Below are 17,689 nucleotides of genomic sequence, written 5' to 3' on the forward strand. Positions count from 1 at the left end.
TAAATAAATAAAAATGAATATCCACATGTTATAACTTTAGCATAGTAACACAATGTGCCGGTGTTTCCGGTAAAGAAATATCTACCAAATATATTGGGCAACTTCAATAACACGGGTACATTGATATCATGACGTCTTATGGCATTAGATTATATGCAAAAACACCTGCACATGTCATTTATTATTAACATGAAATATCATGTCATATGTATGAGTAATGTACGTATTTTATTTAAGACGGTGGATTTGACTTTTTAGTAGTTAAGATGGGGCGGGCCAATAGGCCCAACGTACCATTGGATCTAGACTGGGTGCCACGTCCCAGCATGTGCAGTTGGAAATTGGAATTATTATTTGTTTTTTAGCCACCAGCCCCGTAGGGTCGCCAACATTGCAGCTGGATCCATCTACATGCCATGACTCACGACCCTGTCTCCATCGCGTTTGAATGCCGCTGGCTGTGGACAGTAACATGCTTTGTTTTAAATTAACAGCAAAAATATAAGAATATCAATTAATTCTACACGGTTTTAAATCAATATTCATGACAAGTTTTTGTTGTTCAATAAATCTTCAAGAAATTATATAACGCATTTTTAAATTTAATTTTTGTGACATGTTATTAAGAACAAATCAAATCTCAGAGATCTCCATGATCTCACTTGAGGGAGTAATTTTTTAATGTGCTTGGAATAGGAGGTGTACTATTCTTTGTTCAGGGCATATTGACAAATTTATCCACTTAACACAGATTTTGATCCCCTAATTATTAGTCTTGATCCTCCAAATAAGTTTTTTACTAAAATATCGGAAGTAGCCATGGGAAATGGGTAGAGCGAGGTAATGAATTATGCATTTCGAAAAATCAAGCTATACCACTTTTGGAACTTGGTGACATAAAAAACATTTCCCAAGGTTAAACTTTTGGTTTAGGCAATTAGGCTAGAGCTGGTATGTAAACTTTGGTAGTAGTTGGTATGTAACCCTTTCCTAATTAAGGTTAAACATTTGCTAAACCCTGAGGATAATGATGTAAGTCTCTAGTTCAGGGTGCATTAATCTTGTCAAGCTTTCTCCGTCAAGAATAAGTGCAACGATTAATCTTGTCAAGCTTCTAGGATTAAGACTTCATGAGAAAGCCTGAACAGGACAAGAACAAGAAATACACTCTTATTTTTTTTCTTTTCTCTCGCACACACTTTGCCCTCACTATCATATCGCCCTAACTCCTTGAGTGGCATACAACTTCTTGTTTTGCTCCACTTCAAAACTAGTGTAATAGCACATTTATATAGACATAATAAAGCTCTTCTTCAATAAAAAAAAATACCAATCATTGGAATCTAGTTATGAATCATTCTTCAATTACGAAACCAACTACAATTAGGAACACCACTCTAATTAGAAAAACCATTCCACTTGCAAAAACACTTTACTTCTCTAAGACTATAATTCTTAATAGACTTAGAACAACCATCACCTCAAGGTGGAAAGACCAACAAATTTTAATCACTGCCAAGTTCCAATTAATTGTCTCCATCATAATTTCACTTCACAGCAATGTGTTGAAAAATAACTGGACTCGGTGGCTGAAAGATCAGCAGCGAAGTTCTATCCGTTGAAAAATACGATCTAGCAACTTTGTTTAATTGTTTCCAAATGTGGGGCCGAATTAAAGTAATTAACAGTTGCTCTGGGATGGGTTCCAACATGTTCTCTTCTCAGATGACATATAAAGGGGTTAGTTTAATGGCGGTCAACGGGTACAGGGCGCAAACAAACATATCATAATCATATCACGGTGGCGAGACACTTGTCGATTTAGAGGTAACGTGGATGATATTTTTGCATGCAATGCAATGCAACGCCCAAATTAACTGTTTTTCTATAAATAAAAAAAATAAATAAATAAATAATTAACCAACTTGTACCGAACGGGTTCACTATTAATATCATTTCTCAAACTCTTAACAGTCTAACACAATGTTATATCTTATATACAAGACTTTTTTCACATAACCGTGCATTAGTAGTTTGGAATGCCACGATAATAGAAACTAGTTTTACTAGCTAAATCTTTCTTATACCGTTATACGACAGTTCATGGCATGGATGCCGGTTTCAGTCTCATCTGCAATGGCCAGTGCTGGCTAGCCACCGTATAATCGTTGAAATATTAAGGGCATCTGCAGCCCTGCATATTGTTTAACTGATTTCTTCACCCTTGCATCCACAAGGACCACAACCATGAAGTCATTCACCAATACATACATAGGCATACAGCTCAGCCGTTTCAATTGGCCAGATAACGAAATTAAAGAGAGAACCCTTTTAAGTTCTTCACATTAGGGAAGAACAGCCCTAATTTTCAATGATCCCCTTATTACTGAAAATAATCATCTGTTTGCAATAAGTAAGGTACAATATATGTTAGCCAAGTTTCTACTGCATTTCAAGAGTACTAAATACCAAAGCTTTAAAAACTTACAGCCTTAAGTGGACAAGAAAGCTTGATTAACCATGCACATCCACCTTAACCCCTAGCTTGTAAATGGTAAAAAATCTAGGGCTAGCTGCTTCCATGCATGGATTTTGCTCATAAATCGAGTCACGATATATGGATCTTTCTCTGTGTGTCTGTATATATATAACTTTAATTTATTAATTTCTCTTTGCTTACCAGAAAGTTCAGGCTTCAAATGCATTCACGCACTTAGTTTACGTGTAGCTAGAGTTAGCTAACCCAGAACTTAGCTTTCCCCTCCTATGAAAATCTCTTTCCATATTTTCGACCTGTAGACTCGTACAATACACGTATATTACGCCTGGCGCCACCAACCCTAGCTACTACGTATGCACCGGGGCAGAAGCTTCATAACCTTAAATCCAGGACCTCTTCTTTTAGCTGCATTTTGGATGGCGGTGCAAAAAAAATTAATTATGATGGATCCCTTTTTTAATTTGGTGGTCCTCAAATTCCTTGTTAATTACTTATTTAGCTTGTGTAAACTGAACAAAAAGATGCGTAAAATACATTTCCATGAATGGAAGATATCATCATCTGCCTCAAGGCATTTCATTTATGGTCGGGACAAGTATAATTGATTTCGACAGAAGTATGTTTGTTCCACTCAAACGGGACCTTGTACAAGTGTTAGTTTTGCACCGATATCAGCGCTGGTTGTCCACTTTCTTTTAGCTTTATGATTGAATGAATCAAAAGAAAATCAAGGTATATCAACAAGGCGAGAGTTGTATAAAGAGAATACTAGATGTTGTAAGAAACATTAAATGTAAAATCAAATTTAAAAATTAAGTCTCCCTAACATTACCATTTAAAAAACTACATGTTGTGACGGCTGATGAATAGATTCTGTTTTTTATGATATAAAGAAAGATTTCAATCATACCGTCATGTAATATATGATTAAAATATATATTTGATTTTAATCAAAGAAAAGGCACCACCAATCACCATTCACCATTTCATTCGTGTTCTTGTTTGCAAACCCTAAAGCTTCACCACTTCAGGAATATGAACCGGGTACCTATCGATGCAATCAGCCCAGGGTCCATCTGACGCCGTTTTGATGGCTCGATTGCACTTCCAAACAGCGCTGTTGCACTTAAACCCGCTCCCGAACGCAATCTGCCAAACCCTATCACCTTTTCTCATCCTACCCTTCGCCTCGATGTACCCCAACTCGTACCACAGCGATGACGACGACGTATTGCCGAACCTATGCAGCGTCATCCTCGACGCCTCGCAGTGCTCCGCCGACAGCTGTAAATTCTTCTGCAGCTCGTCGATCACTGCTCTCCCGCCCGCGTGGATGCAGAAGTGCTCGAACGCCTGTCGGAAATCTGGAATGTAGGGCTTCCATTTCGGGTTCAAGATTTTCCGCCCGATGAGCGTGATGAGAAACAGCAACTGCTCCGACGCTGGCAGCACCAGCGGCCCGATCGTCGTGATGTTCGATTTCAGCGCTTCCCCCGCAATTGCCATCAGATCTTTAGAGAGCGAAATTCCAACTTTGCCCTCCTTGTCCTCTTCTTCGAACACGCACTTATACGCCTTGTCGTCGGCTCCCTTGTGGGTCCGGACTACGTGGACCAATCGGTACTTGGCGCGGCGGTGCTCGGACCTCCTGTTCGATAAAAGCAAGGCGGCGCCTCCCATCCGGAAGAGGCAGTTGGGGAGGAGCATCGCCCTCTCATTGCCTTGGTAATAGTTCGGGGTGATGATCTCGGTGCTGACGACAACCGCGTTGGAGTTGGGATGCACCTGGAGGAGGTCGCGCGCCAAATCGATTGAGATGAGGCCGGCGCTGCAGCCCATGCCGGAGAGATTGAAGCTCTTGATGTTGCTCCTCAGCTTGTATTTGTTGATCACCATCGCCGAGAGAGACGGCGTCGGCGAGAAGAGGCTGCAGTTGACGATAAGAATATCGATGTCTTTGGGCTTGAGCCCCGTTTTCTCGAACAGAGAGTCCATGGCGGAGAAGATGACGAGCTCCGCCTCGCCCCTCGCGGCCTCCATGGTGGGGTTGGGCGGAATGTAGTGGATTGCCGGAGGGAGGCAAGTCTCCTCGCCGAGGCCCGAGCGCTCGAGGATCCTCATCTGGAACTCGACGCTCTTAGGGTTGTTGCTGAGAATGAGGCGGGAATGCTCCATGAAGGTGGAGAACGGAACGCGGCACATGACCGGAGGTTTGAAGCAGGCGTAGTCGACAAGGTAGATGGGGCGGGGTTTGGACATGAAGTAGACGGTGGCGATGAAGATGATGAGGAAGGAGGAGCATAGGATTTGGACGAGGTCGAAGTGGAGGGAGTCCCAGAGCTTGAGAAGCTCATCGGGGCTGAGGCGGAGGACCTCCAGGAGGATACCGGCCATGATGGGGATGAGAGTGAGGGTGAGAATGTGGTTGACGAGGTACTGGTAGCCGAGCTTGACATACTTGAGCTTGACGGAGTTGGAGAAGTCCGGCAAGATTGGAGGCATGGTTGGCTGCTAGGTGTTCGGCAGAGAAGGAGAGAGATGAGAAGAGATGAGGAGCAGTGGTGGTGGTGGTGACAGTTGTGGGGGTGTTGTATTAGTTGGGGAAGGAGGGTGGGGATTTAAAGGCAACAGGACCGGGGCAATGAAGGAGGCAGATGAGGGGATTAAATGGGGACTACACGACACTCAACGCTCACTTACTTTTTTTTACCGAAAGAATGAGAGTGAGTTAAGCCTTACAATGAGCGAGCTAAATAATGTGGTTCAAATTTATTTTTGACGAGAATTGAACATAAAACATTTTACTTACAGATGAAAATAAATATCACTAAACTGTAGTACTAAGTTACAACGTTGACTTAACTTTGGTATTAATCATACTTTTCCCAGACATTTATTTTTCCACATGTAACTAAAACCATGCCCTAACATACATAGCTCCTTTTGTTTTGGTTCACCAATTATGAGCTTCCCTTCCTACAATTTGTCAAACATTAACTAGTTTGGGATTGATCCTTAATTAAGTTCAATGGTAGATGGATATCGTGGATCCATCTTTTAAGAAAAATTTGAGTTGAGTTGTCCGATCATGTTGTTGTACAACTCGTTTCATAATAGCATGAGACCTGTTGTGTTTTAGTTACAATGGCCCCATGTCGTTCCACTTAAGGTGACAATTGTTCTAATCAGACATCGTCACCATATATCTTCTATTCTCTTTCTTAATTATAATACACACGTGTAATCTACTTTAGTTTGAAACTAAATAATTAGTTTCACATGTGGGATATTTTTAATCTCAATTATCAATACGATCATACAAAACGAAAAGATATAAATTTTGGGTACTGTTATTGACACTCTTTAAAAGTTAATTTTTCTTTTTAAATGTAGAAAAATTGGAGTACACAATGAAACTTTTAGAGTGTCAATAACAATACTCTAAATTTTTGGTTGTACAGTTTCTTATTAAGGACTGTTTAGGTATACAAACTGAACGTAATTTAATTTGATGCATATTCTCAACTACATGACGATGATGTTATATCTAAATTTGACTTCAAACTAAATGCCTAGAAAATATATGAGAAATGCTAAGGAGACTCTCTTAAAGTGAGATTATCTATGAACTCTTTGCCATCTTACACCTTAACGTTAATTTTTGTGTCAACATCATATAACATTGTGGAAGAAAATGAGGTGGAAAAAAATTCATGGAGAGTCATACTTTTGAGAGAATTTCCTTAACATTTTTCAAAATATATATCCTGGGAAAAAATTGAAAATGAAGTCAACCAAATTATAGTTAGAGAAATTAATTTCCAGCCTCCAATTGATTTGTTTTCGAAATAATGCATTTCATGCACCAAAAACAGTTGGACGGATAAATATTCACATCCGTTGAGTATTGATAGACATATATTGTGTGGCTGAGATACTGCCACTTGTATGCAGATTAGAGAGTTAGTTAGAAAGTTAGTTAGGTAGTTTGTTTAGAATATTGAAAAGGGTATAAATACTGATGTATGTGGGATTGCTTAGAAGGTAAGAAAAGTAATATACTGGAAGTGTTTGGTTTCTACTTCTCTCTCTAAATTGCTTGAATCTCTTCTTCTTCTCACTATATTTCTGTAGTTTAATATGGTATCACTCGCCATTAGAGCTTGATCAGCTTCTTCGATTCGAGTCTTCCGCAGCTCCAACACTTCGTCTTCCTCTGAATTCTTGCTTCTTGTACGCATTTCTTGATTGCTTTGACTTCGTCTTCTCTGCTTTCTAGGGTTTATTGTTTCTGGGTGCTCTGCAACTACGATCTGGTTGCGTCTTCGTCTTCTTCTAATATTGCACTCCAGGTGTTTGATGCATTGTTTCAGTGAGTTTCGGCAACGATGGTAACAGCTTCTCAACTTCAGCTTCTTCAATCTCCGATCACTGCTCTAGTTTCGTCGATTTCTACATCTGTGAATGTGAAGTTGGATGATTCGAATTATCTCACTTGGCATTTTCAAATGCAATTACTGCTTGAGAGTAATGGAATTCTAGGGTTTGTCGACGGCACGCATCCCTGTCCTCCTCGACATTCCTCACCATCTGGAGATTCTGGTGTTAATTCCTCAAATTCAACAACTTCTTCTGCTAGTGATGAGTATTTGATTTGGATAATGCATGATAAAGCCCTGATGCAGTTACTGACTGCTTCTTTGAGTCCAATGGCTCTGTCGTGTGCTATTGGTAGTACAAGCTCTCGGGATCTCTGGATTCGATTGCAAGAACAATTCTCCACAGTCTCCAAGACTAGCATATTTCAGATGAAGTCTAATCTTCAAACCATTAAAAAGGGATCTGATTCTGTTGCTCAATATTTACAGAAAATCAAAGAGGCCAGAGATTATCTTTCAGCTGCTGGGGTGTATTTTGTTGATGAAGATATTGTCATTCTTGCGTTGAATGGTTTGCCACCAGAGTATAATACATTCAGAACAGTAATAAGGGGACGTGAGAATGTTATATCTCTGAAGGAGTTTAGGACACAATTACTTGCTGAAGAAGCTATTCTGGAATCCACTGTTAATGCACCTTTTATGACTGCAATGGTTGCTCATAATTTACCTCCGAGAGCACCTACTCAATCCAATTTTGTGGCTGGTGGTTTCAAGCAGTTCAATGCTCCCAAAAACAAGGGGAAGGGCCGGTTTCATCAAAATAACAGGACTTTTTCATCCAAGCCGTATCTTCCTACTCAAACTCATGTTCTCCAAAATCCAAGTCCTGGTGTTCTTGGTTCTTTTCCTCATCAGCAGCACTCCCCTCCTTCTGCTCCACATCTCCTCTTATGTCAACTTTGCAATTGTGGTGGTCATTCTGCGCCTTTCTGTCCATCCAATTCTTCTGCGAAATCCCGATGTCAGATTTGTGGCAGGTTTAATCACAGTACATGGTTCTGTTTTTACAATGACAAGGGTCCCAACTATATTGGTGCTAGCAATGGTTCTTATCCACAACCAGGGCATCCATATTCTCAGCAGGCTTCTTATTCACAGCAAGGGTATTCATCACAGTTTCCTGCTCCACAACAAATTCAGTCTCAGGCACCAATGCAGGCTTTTCATACTATGGTGCCACAACCCTCTCCTCCAGCAGCATCTTCATCTCCTTCCCAAGTTTGGATCACTGATTCCGGGGCAACGAATCATATGACTGCTGATCTTTCCAATCTGTCTCTAGCTTCACCTTATCCCACTAATGAAGTCATACACACTGCCAATGGTGAAGGTTTGCCTGTATCTCACATTGGTAGTACTGTTATAAAACCATCTCTCCATCCTATAAAATTGAATTCTGTGTTATATGTTCCCAAATTAACACAGAATCTTCTATCTGTCCATCGCATATGTTTGGATAATAATTGTTGGCTTATCTTTGATGCCTTCTGTTTTTGGATCCAGGACAAGGCCACAGGGAGGGTACTCTATAAAGGATTGTGCAGTAATGGACTCTACCCACTCTCATCTCTAGCCAATGTGTCACCTGCTGGTTCTCAAAGCATTGCTTCAAATAAAGCCCTCATTGGTCAGTTGGTTACTTCTACTACCTGGCACAATAGATTAGGACATCCATCTAATTCAGTTGTCTCTCTTATGTTGCATAAGTCCAAAGTTGCTTTTGCAAAAGACCCAAATCCGGTTCTGTGTCCTAGTTGTCTTGAGGGTAAATTCTGTAAACTTCCATTTGCATTAAGTGTCAATAAATCTGTATCTCCTTTTGATGTAGTGCATAGTGATCTTTGGGGTCCTGCACCTTGTAAATCTGTGGATGGATATCGGTACTATGTCACCTTCATTGATGAATGTACCCGGTATTCCTGGATTTTCCCATTGATGAATAAATCCGATCTTTGTGCCACTTTTATTGCTTTTCATGCTTATGTTCTCACTCAATTCTCTGCAAACATTAAAATTTTGCAAAGTGATGGTGGTGGTGAGTACATTAGCAAGTCACTTCAATCTTTTCTTCTCCAAAAGGGCATTTCTCATCAAAAATCCTGTCCTTATACCCCTGAACAAAATGGGATGGCTGAACGTAAACACAGACACGTTATTGAAACCACAATTACTTTGTTGCAAACAGCTAAACTGCCTTCCCAGTTTTGGTCCTTTGCATGTCAAACTGCCATTTATCTCATTAATAGAATGCCTACTCCCATTCTCCATAACCAGTCTCCTTTTGAAGCCTTATATGGTGCTGTTCCAGTGATTCATCACTTGCGAACGTTTGGTTGTGCTTGTTATCCTTTCTTAAGACCTTACAATGCTACCAAACTTCAAGCTAAGACTACAAAATGTGTGTTTTTGGGATATGCATCCAAATTCAAGGGCTTCATTTGTTTTGCAGTTTCTACACATAAATTCTTTGTGTCTAGACATGTGGTATTTAGTGAACATGAGTTTCCTTATAATGACTTGTTGTCCCGAGCCACCACACCACAATCTCCTACTTCTGTTCACATTACTGACATGTCATCTCTTCCTGTCGTCCCCTCACAGCCTATAGTCACTATACCCTCCTCTCATACTCCTATTTCTCCTGAGTCTCCATTACATTCCCCTTCTGCTCCCGGGTCTTCATCCTTCTCACCAACCACGTCTCAGTTTCTTGACCCACCACCCTCTCATCAGTCCATTACTGGTGCAGTTTCACCCACTGATCACAACCCTGTGGTACTTGAACATAGTCCTGTTACACTACAAGTGGTTCCTTCCATTCCCTCCTTGAATATACACCCTATGCAGACTAGGAGTAAGAGTGGTATCAGCAAAAAGAAGGTTCTTTTGTCTGCTCTTGCTACTTCCATGGATGCTGATTTGTCTATGTGTGAACCCAAAACATACAAATCTGCTCTCAAGAGTCCTGTGTGGTTTCAAGCAATGAAGGAAGAGATCAGTGCTTTGCATACTCAAGGAACATGGAGTTTAGTTCCTTTACCTGCAAACAAGAATTTAGTAGGGTGTAAATGGATTTTCAAACTCAAGAGACATTCAGATGGTTCAATTGCACGCCATAAAGCTCGATTGGTTGCCAAGGGATTTAGTCAAGAACCTGGGCTGGATTACAGTGAGACCTTTAGTCCAGTTGTTAAACCCACCACAGTGAGGATTGTTTTAGCACTTGCTGCTCACTTTAATTGGTCACTTCGGCAACTAGATGTCAAGAATGCGTTTCTCCATGGCATCTTACAGGAGGAGGTGTATATGGATCAGCCACCTGGCTTTGAGGATCCCCAGAATCCTACTTTGGTATGTCAATTGCATAAGTCCCTATATGGCTTAAAACAGGCCCCGAGGGCATGGAATGACAGGTTTACTTCTTTTCTGCCTAAGTTGGGCTTCCATAACACCTATTCTGATTCCTCCTTATTTGTGAAACCTGTTGGTGCCAATATTGTGATCTTATTGCTATATGTCGATGATATTATCATCACAGGAAGTGCAATCACTGAGATTCAGCAGGTCATTGATGCTTTAACTTCTGAATTTGACATCAAGGACTTAGGTCCTCTTCACTACTTCCTTGGCATTCAGATTTCCAAGACTGCCAAGGGGTTATTTTTGTCCCAACAGAAATATGTACAGGATCTCCTTGTCAAAACAGAAATGCTTGACTCCAAGCCTTGTGACACACCCTGCTTACCTTCTACCAGGTTACTCAAGGATGATGGTGACCCTTATCCTAATCCTACTTTATATAGGAGTGTGGTGGGTGCTCTTCAATATCTAACGTTCACACGCCCTGATATAGCTTTCTCTGTGCATCAAGTCTGTCAGTTTATGCAGTATCCCATGGTCTCTCATTTCACTGCAGTTAAAAGGATCCTTCGGTATTTGAAGGGCACTATGTCCTGTGGCATTACCTATTCTCAAGGGGACTTGGCACTATCTGCATTTAGTGATGCCGATTGGGCTGGAGATCCCAATGATCGGCGATCTACAACAGGGTCTGTGGTGTTCCTCGGGCATAATCCTATCTCATGGTCCTCTAAGAAACAGCAGACAGTGTCCCGATCTTCGACTGAGGCAGAGTATCGTGCTTTATCCTCCACTGCAGCAGAACTTGATTGGATTCAACAAATCCTTGCTTTTCTGCATTTTCCGATGTCTGCTCCTCCTGTTTTATACTGTGACAACCTTTCTGCTATAGCCTTGTCTTTCAATCCTGTCCAACATCAACGGACCAAACACATTGAAATTGATGTGCATTTTGTTCGAGAGCGGGTTTCTCAGAACAAGCTTGTGGTGCAGTTTGTGTCCTCCAAGGAGCAGTTTGCTGATATCTTGACCAAAGGCCTCAGTTCTTCATTGTTCCTTTTTCATTGTAACAATCTCATGTTAGGATCATCCAAACATGAGCTTGAGGGAGGATGATAGACATATATTGTGTGGCTGAGATACTGCCACTTGTATGCAGATTAGAGAGTTAGTTAGAAAGTTAGTTAGGTAGTTTGTTTAGAATATTGAAAAGGGTATAAATACTGATGTATGTGGGATTGCTTAGAAGGTAAGAAAAGTAATATACTGGAAGTGTTTGGTTTCTACTTCTCTCTCTAAATTGCTTGAATCTCTTCTTCTTCTCACTATATTTCTGTAGTTTAATAGAGTATACGTTGGAGCTAACAATAATCCTAAACCCTAAACAACGACAAGAACTTACATGACACAATTAAATATATCTTTATTATGGTGTCTCGTGCTAATAATACAACGATATGTGTAAATTTTTCTCTTACGACGATGTATTTTAGACACAGAATGTCAGAATAATGATCTATGGCACGTTAAGTTTCTTCCGTAAATAACTCAGTGATTCGTTTCATTATGTTTTCATGTTAACCCCAGAAAACTTGGAGTATCTTCTGGGATTATGAGAGAGGAGGAGGAGAATGACGAGTGATTTGACTCAATAGAGTATGCGATGTTTGACATTTGACAGAAATAAGGTATTGAGATAATATTTACGTGGGGATTGACCAAATCCGAATAGGAGCAGTTTGGAAGGAAGGGATGGGGTAGTTCGGTCACAAAAAGTTGAGAGAAATTTAATGGTCGCTTCAATGGCGGCATTGCCGGTGCGTGTGCGTGCTCTCTCCAATCTCCATGATCTAAACTTGTAGGACGACAGTGAGGCCCATTTTGTAGCTTCCTTGTTGGACTAAAACAAATATTTTGTAGCTTCCCTTGGTTCACTTATAGCTTTTGAAACTACATAAAAAATAAAAAATAAATCGAGGGAAAATTACTAATTAGTAACATCCACTGAAGAGCAGCCGGCATAATCTGATCTAGGACTATGACCTGGTCCGGAAAGAATGAAATACATAAAGGATCATTCTTTTGTTGTGGCCATAACTATAACGGTACTAAGGTAGCGAAAATCCTTAAAATGAGCACGTCACTGGTACAAACCAGCTGCCAACTATCTTTTTCCCTCAACTTCACCATTTTTTCCCATTGCTGCTAAATGAGAAAATGCGTCCTCAAACTAGTCTATCAAATTTAAGGGAATATGAGTAGGATTGTTGGTGCACACACAAACGTAGCGACATTAGTTGGAGCAGTTTACTCCTCTTCATGCAGCTGAGTTCAAATGTACTTCCTCTCTTCCTTACTATTAAGATTAATTTTAAAATAAAAAAAATTAATATCGCTACAAATTCAAAACCTTCAAATAATCAGCCGGATGAGATTCAAAGTTCAAACTATAAACTAGCATTACGCTCTAGCCAATATGACTACGCTCAAGTCTACTCAAAATTTATAATTTTAGATTGTCCCATGATTCCATCTATGTATTTAGATATGATTACAGTTCATGTAGCTAGAATTTACAATTGGTTTATTTGATGACAGCGGATGTGGGGAAGGTGGGTTGTCTGTGGGAGTTGAATGGAGCCAAGGAAAGGCTCAAGTTGTTGAAAGCTGATTTGATGGTGGAAGGAAGCTTTGATGAGGCTGTACGAGGCGTCGATGGAGTCTTCCACACTGCATCGCCCGTACTTGTTCCATAAGACGACAATGTTCAGGCAACTTAGTTAAGCTCTTCATTTGATCTTTTAGCTGTCTTGTTGCTTGATTGGGAGAAAATTTGAGAGCTTTCAAAACTGCAGAGTGCTAAAATGTGGTGCATTCATGAAAAATATTCAAGCTAAAACGAAACTTTGATTTGATTGTAGGCAAATTTGATTGATCCATGTATAAAGGGCACGCTAAATGTTCTGAATTCGTGCTCAAAAGCACGCGTGAAATGGGGTTGTGCTCACCTCTTCTTGCTTTTCTATAAGATATCGTTCCGATGCCCAGCAGGCCTCTCCACTCAATGAATCACATTTTGGAGTGATCCTAAGTACTGCAAGCACTACAATGTAACCACTTACAAACCCTTCCACTCCATGTTTAGTTCCAGATCAATTGGGTCGTAGCGATTATGGGTTGGATGTCTAATTGTCCAAGCAGTAATGATAGTATCTTGTACCTGAACCGGTGGTAAGTGCTAATGCGGTCTGGGGGAAAGGATTTCTTCTTGTCTGCTTAGCTTTTCTTTGGCCTACCACATTCATCATAAAAAATAACACTTATGTTGAATTGAAGTTGAAATGCAATATTCATGTGTAAATTATTGTTTGTGTACAGCTTTGGTATGCTTATGCAAAAACTACAGCAGAGTAGGAGGCATGGAGAATTGCCGAGGAGAGCAGAATGGATCTCGTGGTGGTGAATCTGTCGTTCCTGGTTGGTCCTCTGCTAGCACCACAACCAACCAGCACACTATATATGATACTTGCTATAATGACAAGTTAAACCACGTGACAATATTCTAGTATCGAACAATAATTTGTCCAATTTGAGAATACGTATATTGAATATGCCGTTAGGTTCAAGAGGGGAGTTCCCGAACACGACAGTAGGATTTGTGCACATAGATGATGTGGTGGCTGCGCACATTTTAGCAATGGTGGAAAGCTAAGCGTCGGGAAGGCTGATATGTTCGAGCTCGGTTGCGCACTGGTTGGAGATCAATGAGATGTTGAGGGCCAAATATCCATCCTATCCATATGAAAACAAGTGAGTATCTCTAGTGTTTTTAAGTTTTTCTTGGCTTAGTATGAAAAATTATTAATGGAATTAAACATAAATTGTAGGCGTAGCAGCGTGGAAGGAGACAGTAATCCACATGGCATGGATACCAGTAAAATAGCACCACTAGTATTTCCACCCTTCAAAACGCTTGAAACAACGTTTGATGACTGCATCACTAGTTTCCAACAGAAACGATTTCTATGAACGAATCGCACAAGGCGTTGCCTTTGAGTGCGTTCCAAGTTTCGTTTTAAGATACAATCTTAGCATTTGTCTCCTGCACCCGAAGCCTTGAGTTCGATTTCCCCTCCACTTGTCTAAAAGGGAAAACAAATCAATAGTAGTAGACAGTGACGGATGCATTGAACTTCGGTGAACGTCCATGAATACCTTGAATGATGATCCTCCGAACTTTGGTGAACGTCTATGAATACCTTAAATGTTGATCCTCCGAACTTCGGTAAATGTTCATGGATACATTGGGTGCTGTTATTTTGAAGATTAGAGTTGGCTTCATACATGCCCTCCAACTGACTTCAGGCCTATCAAGACTCGGTGAATGTTCATGTATATCTTGGGTGCTGCCCCTTGCATACATTAATAGGTGTGCAATATGCTTTTCCAAATGACTTTAGGCATACCAAGACTCGATGAAATAACGATATGCATGCTATTTATGGTAAAAAAAAAATTGCACACTATGCGCGCTATTTTTATTGACCCTCATAATATTATTTTCTGTATCCGGCACTAGTAGTAGATAAGGAATGAGCAAGGGTGTTAAAGCAGGAACTCCATCATTATTTGTGTTTTGTTATCTTCTTCTTTTCCTTTTTCAATATTCAATTTTTGCTTCGTTAAAGTTTTTGGCGTGTCTGTCTTATGCCTTTTGACCGTCAAAGTTTTGGACAGAGCTTTTAACAGAATGTTTGATTCTAGGGATCTACCAGTTTGGCTAAAGCAGTATATTTACATTACATATAAACAGTGAGTTAAGTTGGTAAAAACCATTCTCTTTGCTAAATTAAAGTCTAGGTTCGAGTTCTGCTGTCAGCAATTTCTTTTGGTGGGTGATCTGTAATAAAAAAATTAAAAATAAAACTAAGACCTCTTTGTAAGTTCTTAAATAAACTTATGATATGCTCTGATCCAGAAATGAGGTAGACTCCCTCACCCTAAACTTTTTGTTTCTAAAATAAAAACAATAGGCATGTTTACTTGTAATGGAGTCATGAATCGAAGAAGTGAAAAAATAATTAAAATGAGATCAACTAGTCCCGTAGTTAAATTGATTTTTAATTTTAAAGTATTTAATTACAGATTTTGAATGTGAAATATATTTTATTTTCAATTTTCAGATGTGCTAGTTTACAAAGAGAAGATTAGGAATTAAAAAAATGATAATACTTTCTTATCCATTGTAAAAAGCCAGTATCAAATGTAATAATAAAAGCTGTGACAAAAAGTCGTGATGCAGAATTGTTAACTGTTAATCAAAAGGAAAGGACATTCCTCTCTTTGATTTCAATCTAAGACAAGACCTTAATTACGGTTTCTTTTCGTTTTTCGTTGTTTAGTCACATTTTTTATAATTCAAGTCCAAAAGCTTAAATGCGTTTTTTAACTGGAAAATCTCTTAAATTTTTTTTTTAAATACATTTAGGCTCATTTGGATGTGCTTTTGAAATGACTGAAAACATTTTTAGTGAAAATATTTTTAGAACCAATCATTAGTAAAGATGCAAGTAAATGCTAGAAAAACACTTAAAGTGCTTCATAGAAAAAGCACAAAACTAGTGTTTCTTGTAGAAAACACTTTAAGTGCTTTTGAAACCCAAAAATATTTTCTCTAAAAGTGCTTTCAGTCGTTTCAAAAACATATTTAAACGAGCCCTTAGACTTTTGGAGCTAACAAGCACAACATTGTTTCCATCATTTTGCACATAAGTTTGAATTTTCCTCGAAGTGTTAGTGTAGCTTTAGTCTTTTTGAACACTTGCAGAAAGGTCTTAGTTCCCCTTTAAGTTTTTACAGATCTCCCACCAAAATATCGCATTCTAAACTAAATAATAACTATTTGGTGTAAATACAATACATTTTAAACAGCCTTGGTATTAATCCTATAAGTAAATAAGAAGCTACCTAAAAAGCACTTTATTAAGACCAGATAAAACTGATTAGTGGTTTGCCTTTCCGTTAACATAGGGGACGTTCACTTATTATTCATAAGTAATGCGAAATGATTGCTCTTTTGTTAAACAACAGATTTTATAATCAGTTTCATCTGATTAAAACAGAAAAGTTAGTAAAAAGCATAGAAGTTAATAAAAAAATTTTAAAGTTATAATAATTTTTTGGGATATTTTGAATACGTTATCTAATTTTTAATATTCTTTTATTAAAATCTTAATAGTATTCAAAGTTTGATCAAGTTCCCTTGACTTTATACACCTCATTATATTACTATTAATATTTATATTTTTATAGTTTTGACATTAATTGTTTGATATTTTATGAGATTTATAATCCTATAAATTTAAAATCCTTCACTATAATACTATTAGAAATGGTTACGATAAAAAAAATCAAATATTTTTATTGAATAAATTGATAAAAGCTATGTAAAAATAATAAATAATAAATGGCAAACGAATGTATCCATAGTGTTAAAAAAATTGGTACATTTCACATAGAATGGGTACATTAGAAATAAATTAGGGTACATATTAAAGATTAAAAATTATGAATACAAATGAATTTTAAAAATATAGGCGCTAAAAGAAATTAATACATGGGTAGAAAATACTACAAATTTAAAAAAAATGTTGCAAATTAAAAGTGGGTACAAACTAAAAATAAAAATATATGATACAAAATTTAGGCATAAAACATAAATATACCATATGTAATTGTTCTATCATTGATTAAATATACAATGTCACATGACGGTATATACATAGGTACAAACACAAATAAAACTTTAAAAAATATGGGCACAAAAAGAAACTAATATATGTGTACAAATTAAAAAATATTTGCAAATTAAAAATAGGTACAAACTAAAAATAAAAATATATGATAAAAAATTTAGCCATAAATATAAAAATACTAATTGTAACATTTTTAATATTAAAGGAATATATTTAAAAATAAAAATATTTTATTATTCAAATAATTAATGATGTTATTAATACCCAATGACCTTGATCAAAAATTGAAAATGAATAGGATTTTAATCAATGGAGTAACAAAAAGAAGGATGTGAACCTAATTTTCCCTATATTTTTTGTTGTTGAATCAAAATTTAAGGATCCGAATTATTTGGTTCGTGGACTTTAGAGGAAGAGATCCACAGATAATCTTTTTCCGAAATTTACAAGCAGTGGCATGTGATGTTAGAGGATCTTCACCAGGACACGTGCCAAGCAGAGGCATTGAAGTTGTGTTACCAAACACCCAGTGGTTTAGTTGAAGGGACCTGCAAGGAGAGCGAATTGGATTTATTGGACTACAGCTAGCTCAAAGGGACCTGCAAGGATTTTACTGCCTCTAGTTCAAGATA

At 38.4% G+C, this 17,689-nt stretch overlaps 1 protein-coding gene across 1 annotated transcript; it reads right to left on the bottom strand.

Annotated features, from left to right (window-relative positions):
* Positions 1-3,252: 3,252 nt before the first annotated feature.
* On the bottom strand, positions 3,253-5,163 carry LOC103402707 (3-ketoacyl-CoA synthase 6). The gene has a single exon (XM_008341458.4). It carries the CDS (start codon positions 5,000-5,002, stop codon positions 3,512-3,514), a length of 1,491 nt encoding a protein of 496 aa, XP_008339680.3. The 5' UTR covers positions 5,003-5,163; the 3' UTR covers positions 3,253-3,511.
* Positions 5,164-17,689: the final 12,526 nt, after the last annotated feature.

Source organism: Malus domestica, chromosome 16, assembly GCF_042453785.1.
Source record: "Malus domestica chromosome 16, GDT2T_hap1".
In the NCBI taxonomy this organism is placed as follows: Eukaryota; Viridiplantae; Streptophyta; class Magnoliopsida; order Rosales; family Rosaceae; genus Malus; species Malus domestica.